At 45.2% G+C, this 8,192-nt stretch overlaps 1 protein-coding gene across 3 annotated transcripts; it reads left to right on the forward strand.

Moving 5' to 3' along the window:
* Positions 1-2,910: 2,910 nt before the first annotated feature.
* Positions 2,911-8,186, forward strand: LOC125529780 (B3 domain-containing protein Os01g0234100-like). 3 transcript variants are annotated; one of them, XM_048694196.1, is made up of 11 exons: positions 2,911-3,030; positions 3,445-3,588; positions 4,305-4,481; positions 5,195-5,290; positions 5,475-5,570; positions 6,032-6,124; positions 6,295-6,329; positions 6,423-6,552; positions 6,828-7,034; positions 7,148-7,238; positions 7,317-8,186. In XM_048694196.1, exons 1-11 carry the CDS (start codon positions 3,007-3,009, stop codon positions 8,024-8,026), a joined length of 1,803 nt encoding a protein of 600 aa, XP_048550153.1. In that variant the 5' UTR covers positions 2,911-3,006; the 3' UTR covers positions 8,027-8,186. The 3 variants fall into 3 exon arrangements, with proteins under 3 accessions (XP_048550153.1, XP_048550155.1, XP_048550156.1); XM_048694198.1 differs by having other exon boundaries at positions 6,429-6,552; XM_048694199.1 differs by having other exon boundaries at positions 6,462-6,552.
* Positions 8,187-8,192: the final 6 nt, after the last annotated feature.

Raw genomic sequence — 8,192 nt, forward strand, 5'->3', positions numbered from 1 at the left:
CCCTCCGAGATTGGATCTGTCTCTCTGTCTCTCTCTGTTTCTGCGTTCCGTGATTCTACCCTTTCACCGTTTTTTATATTCCCGGAGATCCGTAACTCCGATTGGGATAAAATTCTAACACGATCTCTATACGGATATTAGCTTTCTTGCAGCGAAAGAAGGGCACCAACCGCCTTACGGGATGGCCACGAGGGTCAGGGGCACGCCCCCTGCCCCGTGGCCCCCTCGGGCACCGTCTCGTGTGGATTTTTCTTCCAAAAAACCATATATATTCCAAAAAAATCTTCGTCAATTTTTATCCCGTTTGGAGTCCGTTTGATATGGATATTTTGCGAAACAAAAAATATGCAACAAACAGGAACTAGCACTAGGCACTGGATCAATATGTTAGTCCCAAAAATAGTATAAAAAGTTGTCAAAAATATATGGAAGTTGTAGAATATTGGCATGGAACAATAAAAAATTATAGATACGACGGAGACGTATCAGTCCGCACGCTTAACATTCGTTGACGATATAGTACTATGAGTTATGTATGTTGGTGACCGAATGTTGTTCGGAGTTTCGGATGAGATCACGGATATGACGAGGAACTCCGGAATGGTCCGGAAGTAAAGATTGATATGTGGATAGTAGTGTTTGATCTCTGGAAGGGTTTCGGAATTCACCGGAAGGGGTTCCGGAAGTTTCCCAAAATGTTTGGGTACGAGAACACTTTATCTGGGCCAAAGGGGAAACCCACGTGGTTTTTGGAAAGCGCAAAAGGAAGTTTTGCGGAGTCCAGGGGCCAGACGCTAGGGTCCCTGGCGTCTGGGTTCAGACGCCGGGAACTCTGGCTTCTGGCCCTGGAGTCCGAGAAGGACTCTTACCTTTCGGGTGAAACCGACTTTGTGGAGGCTTTTACTCCAAGTTTCGACCCCAAGGCTCAACATATAAATAGAGGGGTAGGGCTAGCACCCAAGACACATCAAGAAACACCAAGCCGTGTGCCGGCAACCCCGTCCCCTCTAGTTTATCCTCCGTCATAGTTTTCGTAGTGCTTAGGCGAAGCCCTGCGGAGATTGTTCTTCACCACTACCATCACCACGCCGTCGTGCTGCCGGAACTCATCTACTACTTCGCCCCTCTTGCTGGATCGAGAAGGCGAGGACGTCACCGAGCCGAACGTGTGCAGAACTTGGAGGTGCTGTGCTTTTGGTATTTGGATCGGTCGGATCATGAAGACGTACGACTACATCAACCGCGTTGATATAACGCTTCCGCGAACGGTCTACGAGGGGTACGTAGACAACACTCTCCCCTCTCGTTGCTATGCATCACCATGATCCTGCGTGTGCGTAGGATTTTTTTTGAAATTACTATGTTCCCCAACACTTTCTGTGTGGTCGCGAGGCCGGCTCCTTTCATAGCTCTCGGGTGAGGCCTCTTCAAGTCGACGGTGTGGCGTCCTCTAGCCAAGATGGAGAGTAGGTCCCTCTTCGGCATTTGAGTAGGAAGGAGTTGTGTCTTCTTAGCACGGTGGAGCTTTCGTGCATGTGTTCTTCTAGTGGTAGTCGGCTAATCCACTGTTCTCTTATATTTTCTGTTTTAGGTTCCCGAGTGTGGTGGGCAGCACCATTTTCAAGCTATGCTTTCATTTTTTTTTCTCCTTTTGTGATTTCTTCATGTGTTGTGCTAGAAGCTGCTCTATCAGCTTATTGTATCGTTCAACTGTTTTTTCTTGTTGGTCTTGTGTAATTCCTGTCTGGTTGATGAGTACCTAATAGACTTGGTCGTCTAGATCCCTGAGACCACTCACTCACCTGTTTGCTGGTGTCAGAGTGAACACCTTTGGGGGGCAAAGGGACTCATTTATGTCACCACTAGGACACAAGAACCAAGACCTACACGAAACGACACTACACACGTGATGAAATCCTAGCCTCTTCTATTTTCGAGGAGGAGTTGAAACAGACTAAATGACATTACAACACACACCATACTAGAGAGCACCATCAAAGAGAAAGCGCCTAGCCTGCAAGAAAAAGCATCGCTCGCCACCACCGCTTGAAACTCAAAGCAACCGGACATCTCCACACAATGACATCACTCGTCCAAGACCAACCTTGCCCAGACGGCTAGCAACGTCGTCGCTGACCAATCCATAATGGATTTTAAGTTTTCACTCAGGAAAGTGACTTAGTGTGGGCGGAAGCGTCTTCAACAACTCCTCGAGGAAGGAAAGTGTCACCCTTGGGTGTTGCCGCTGCCATGTTTGAACCATCCATTCAGGAGTTTCCCTCAGAGCCAGAACTGTCATCACCTCTCCAACAAGAGGGCATGCAACCGAGGCCGTTGTGCACCAGTATTGACAAGGAGGAGTGATCCAGAGAGGCAGAAGGGGCTGTACCTTCATATTTGGAGGCGAAAGCCGAAGAAGGCCCTTTGCCTCGACAACCGCCCACCGACACCTCACCGCCCATGGGACTGAGGGATCCGGCCACCAGCATCTGCGGGGCACGCCTGCTGTCTCACCATCCGGGGCTGCCGCCCTGGCGTCCGATGCCATCAACATGAGAAACAAATCAACGTGAGCCTCCCTCCCACCTTCACCACGCCCGTCCGCCTTTCCCGTTGTCCTCCTCTAGTGACGACCATCAGGGATATGGAGGAGGTGGAGGAGAGGGTGGCTTGGGAACCCTAGTTGCCCCGGAGATACCCTATGGATGAAGATGCAAGGGGTCGAATCATTTTTATCCGTAATATGGCTCCGGTGTTTCTTTTCAGAAAGAAAAAATATGAGGACTTAAGTTTGCTAAAAAGATTGTTTGCATGTTGGACAACATGAAGTACACCACGGAGCAGTAAGACGGTGGTAATAATTGGGAGCTGTACACGTGTAAGACGCTGCGTATCTCTAGTATTTACCAGTGTGCGTATAATCCCTTCTTCCTCCTCCTCTGGCTCACACTCACACTCACTCCACCCATCGGAGCTCCCGAAGTAAGTGCATCCGGCCAGCCAGCCATGGTGATCGACGAGCAAAACAAAGTAAAGCCCCCCACCTCCCCTCCCCCTCCTCCTCTGCTCCAGCTCCCACCATCATCTGCTTCTCTACCCCACTCAACTCATTTTTTTATTGTAGGATTTCTTCATGCTATTTTTGTCTTTCCAGTGATTACCTCCTCCTGTTAATTTGGTTGATTTATTCATGGGGTGTTTGCAAATAGAAACAGAGAGGGAGGTGATTGATTCTTGAGAAGAAGAAGAAAAAAGCCCCCATCGTTTTCTCCGGTTGCATATAATATCCAGCTGCTGCTAGGGCTTTTCTAAAGTCCGCGCCACCCTTCGATCCGCTTTTTCACCGCGGGAGATTTTGCTTCGCCTGACTAATTTTCACCGTGGATCACTAGATAAAATTTGGTAGTGACAGAATTATTGATCGGTTGCCTGACTAATTTGCAGAGCAAGAGAGGGACGCCAGCGGGTGTTCCCCACTCTGCCAAGTCCAAGACGGGGCAGAAGATGGTCCATCGAAGGCGCCCTTTGCTTGATGAAGGCAGCAGCAGCCGAAACGAAGACGGCGGCGGCGACGATTTTGAGCCTACGGTGAGAACCTGTCTGAAACCATCTGAGCTCACATTGCCGCATTTCAGTTTCAGGCTTTCTCTGTTGATTCTTAATCTTCTATTGTTTGTAAATCACTACTCCCTCCGTTCCTAAATATTTGTCTTTCTAGGCATTTCAAATGGACTGCACATACGGATGTATGTAGACATATTTTAGGTACAGATTCACTCATTTTGCTCCGTATGTGGTCACTTGTTGAAATATTCATAAAGACAAATATTTAGGAACGGAGGGAGTAGATGACATTTGGTGACAAAATTATTGATTGATTTTGAGCCGACGGTGGGAACCTTTGTGGAACCATCTGATCTCACATTGCTGCATTTCAGGAACCTCTGTTCTTCCAGGCTTCAGAGTATATCAACTGCATGTATTTTGTCTGTCGGTCCATTTATTTGATACCGGAACTCATGGTTTATGATCAATACATTGTTGACATGTGTTGCTGAATGTGTTCTAGTTTTATCGGGGAGTCTAGGCTGAGCCTGCTATGAGGCCACTTCAGTAGCCTTTTGTGTCAGCATTTCATTAGCCTTTATCTGAAACTATATATGTGTTTTGTTTTGGTCCTGTACTACTTACTGCTAGATCACTAGTTGAGATTCAGTATAAGTACTAAAATGATTCATTGGTTGATTGTTGTTCATGTACGCGCATAACAATTACTCTGCATTGGTTGTGTGACGAATTTCCAGGCTATGGGAGGGACGCCAGCGGGTGATTCCCCCCATTCTGCCAGGACCAAGATGGGACAGAAGATGTCATTGGCGCATCGAAGGCTCTCTTTGCTTGACGATGGCAGTAGAATCAGTAGACACATTGCTGCTGCTGCTGCTGCGGCTGATGATGATGGTGGTGGTTCTGAGCAGATGGTAAGAACCTTAATGGAACCATCTGACTTCACATTCCTGCATTTAAGGCACCCCTGTTCTTCCAGGATTCAGAGTATCAAATGCACGTTCTCATATATCAACTCGAATAAATATAGGAAGTCGCTTTTATCAGTTAGTTGGTTGGTTGGCCAGTCGATGAATCGAGCATTGGAAAACCTCAAGTACTGAGATTGTTATGAGGTCAATTCAGTTCTTTTTTTTTGTCAACCATTTCATTTGCCTTCTCTCTTTTCTTCTGAATCTTCGGTCATGCTTACCTTGTGGAACCATCAGACAAACTGAAAATTAACTGCTTATGTTTTTCCATGTAGCGCTCATTAGTACTGCAGCGACTAGTACAAGTACACAGTGACCGCACAGCAGCCTCCATGTTATTAAGCTAGTATATTATATATACATTTTTGTGTGAAGTGCATCCTATAGGTCCTTGAACTATTTCAGAGGCGTCACATAGGTCCTCAAACTATGAAAATCATCATCCAGGTTCTCAAAGTGCAATGTGCGTCATCTAGGTCCTCGAACTATTTCAGAGGTGTCACATAGGTCCTTGAACTATTTCAGAGGTGTCATGTAGGTCCTAGGATGCACCTCTGAAATAGTTCGAGGACCTAGGATGCACTTCACTCCATTTTTTTTATCTTTACTAATTTTGAACTTCTCGAGATGCGATAATAAAAATTTGGCAATTGTAGGGTGAGGAGTTCACTGTTGATGTTGCTCAGAAGAATACGGCAGTTGATGACAGCGATGATCCAGATGGTAGCGGGGATGACTTTGTTCCATTGATAGTGAGTGTTTTATTGCTTTAGTTCTCTTGTATATGCACCAATTACACCAACATGGACCCATTCACAACATCAATTTTAGTGAAAACATAATTCTGACATCACTTCCTCGTTTTCATTTCCATCTCGATCGTAATTTTCATAAAATACGAACATGTAAGTTATTGATGTAACCTCATTATGGCAGATGATGAGAACCAAGAATGTGAAGAGTGAGCCTGGAAAGCATCCCGGCTTCCGATATAAACACAAAGCCCAGAGAACTATCAATAAAACTTATAAAGTAAGATACACTGACTTATTCCATCCCTGTGTGTGTGTGTGTGTGTGTGTGTGTGTATGATATGAACAAATAAATAAATTGCGAACAAATATATTATGAATTCAAGATGCTTCCTATGGTTGGATAGTGTTAGAGTAGTTTTTCTTTGCTTCTTTTGGCTTTTTTTACTGCTCTCTGGATTTTTATTTACCAATAATAGTTCTATTATGTGTAGAGTTTCTTGGAATTTTTGGCTTAGTTGGTTTGCAGCCATGTAAGTATTGTGTTTTCTTGGTTTTCTTTCTTCTAATACATAACGATACAAATTTTGATCCATGTCCGAGGGAAAAAAAATGAACTCACAATACTTGATTTTGGCTCATCCAAAAATTTCACAACTCAGATTATTTGTTATATTCAGTCACCTATATAAACATATTTTGAATTCATTGCTCTGTTTTGGTGGGCTACTTTAATTTCAGAGGAAGAAGACAGGGAGGTCAGCAGGTCCAGTATATGCCAAGAGAAAGATAGAGAAGAAGCCAAGATTGGTTGGCAGCAACAACATTAGTAAGGTAAGGTCGTACGAAATCGCTTGTTGATGTATCATACCCTTTAAAAAAATATTATACTATAATTGAGTATAAGTAGACCGATATGTATATTATATTCTCTAATGTGGAGGGTGTAGTCAAAATTCTTATTTGGGCTATAGACTAACTGTGAACAACTTATGACTTGCCAGATATCTGATGATGATGGCCAGAAGAAATATGCAAGGTATTTCAACTTTTGTTGTTTCTCGTCAGTAGTGTGTGTTCAAAAGCTGTCAAGTGTGTGTACATGACTAATGCACATGAATCTTCAAACAAGCTATAGTGTTTTGGGCTTCTATGCCACTGCTTTTGACAGAGCTTTGGAGGTAGAAAAGAAATTGCCAGCAGAAGGTCCGAGCTTCGTCAAGCTTATGCAGATATCACATGTTGTAAGGGTTTTTTGGCTGGTAAGTCCCTGTTTATTAGGTGTTTGAATGTTTGTCCAATGCCAAGAATCCGGTAATGTTTCCGTATAGGCAACACTCAGTTTGTGTTTTCCTGTAAGAATTTTAATTTACAAGGCAATTAAATATCTACAGAAGACGCAACTGCAAATTCAGAGCGTGCCACTGATTCATGGCATTCATGTTTTTAGAGAGAGGAGCGGAGAAGCGAGTGTCACTGATTAATTTAGCTTTTTGTATTTTGCTTCCTTTGCATTTGACTTTTGTCTTCCTCCCAGGGTGTCCCGGTTAGCTTTTGCAGAGAGCATCTTCCAAACCATGATGTTACAATTGTATTAGAAGATGAGGATGGCCTCCGGTTTGATACAAATTATCTAGCGCGCAAGCAGGGCCTCAGTGGTGGGTGGAGTAGATTTGCAACACGACATCATCTTAAGGTCGGCGATGCCGTGGTCTTTCAACTCGTGGAACAAACAAGATTCAAGGTGAGTGCTTCGTCAATGTTTTATTCCATCATATTTTTTGTGTGTATGCAAGGAGCACTACCCTCTTCATGATATTGATAGTGATACGTTGGACCATTGACTGTTGTTTACAGGTGTATATACTGAGAGAGAGTAAGTTCACTACAACCGATGGAGCACTCAGTCTCCTGAGTTTAGACACGTCCATGGAAAACAACATGCCCGGTGAGTTAAAAGTATCATCATCTTCATATTGCAATATCATGAAATCTTTCTAATCATGTGTTGTCTTTTGTGAAGCAGAAAAAGGAGGAGAAGATACTTCTGATGAAGATGTCAAGTCCAAGGAGGATCCAGAAGTCACCAAAGTCATCACCAACAAAGCATCCGATGATGATAGCAACGACCCTTTTAGTGAAGCAGCAGCAAACGGAGGCATCAGATCCCCAGATCCAGACCCTGATTTCGACGCCGTGAAAACATTCAGAGCCTTCAAGATGGTCATCGACAGTTCTGTCATCGACCGCAAACTAGTCCCTGATCGCCTGCTTTGGACGTACTACAAGCTCTGCGGCGACCGGAAGGCGTTCCTCCACAGGCGTCTGCCGAAGCACATAAACCTGACGCTAGCAGCAGGGGTGATAGTAGAGACGGCCAGCATCGCTGAGGGCATCAGGTCCTATCCCTCCTCCTGCTCTTCCTGCGAGGACCTCGCGGCGTGGAAGAAGACCCTAGAGTCCTTCGAGCTGCTGGGAATGGACGTGGGCTTCATACGCAAGCGCCTCGATGAGCTCCTTTTCCTCCTTGACGCCCGGTCATCGGATGATCATCTGCCGGAGGGGTACGAGGAGGTGAAGCTGGAGCGTGCTCGTGCAGCAGAGAAGGTGAAGGCCCTCGAGTCGAAGATGGCGAGCCTGAAGGATGCTCTCAAGGATATGGACATGGAGATGGAGGAGATCGCGGAGAAGAGGAGGGGCCATGCTATGCTGCAGCTGGCGGCCGCGCCATGGTGATCGGCGATTCGATCGTCGTCTCGTGTCTTATGCATTTTGGTGGTTGGCATCTCTTTCAGGTCATCAGACTTGGTCGACCTTTTTGTCTAGTTCTAGTTGGTTCTCTGTACATACAGCAACGTATACTGTTAGCAGCACGATCTAATTGGCTAACTATGAACTCGGA

The sequence above is a fragment of the Triticum urartu genome, unplaced genomic scaffold (genome assembly GCF_003073215.2).
Source record: "Triticum urartu cultivar G1812 unplaced genomic scaffold, Tu2.1 TuUngrouped_contig_5842, whole genome shotgun sequence".
Taxonomy (NCBI): domain Eukaryota; kingdom Viridiplantae; phylum Streptophyta; class Magnoliopsida; order Poales; family Poaceae; genus Triticum; species Triticum urartu.

What these genes read in the sequence shown, in the direction of transcription:
- LOC125529780 (XM_048694196.1), top strand. Translation starts at nt 3,007, where the DNA reads ATGGTGATCGACGAGCAAAACAAA. An exon ending in TGATCGACGAGCAAAACAAA is followed by an intron (nt 3,031 to 3,444) that starts GTAAAGCCCCCC and finishes ACTAATTTGCAG; the next exon opens with AGCAAGAGAGGGACGCCAGC. An exon ending in ATGACTTTGTTCCATTGATA is followed by an intron (nt 5,291 to 5,474) that starts GTGAGTGTTTTA and finishes TCATTATGGCAG; the next exon opens with ATGATGAGAACCAAGAATGT.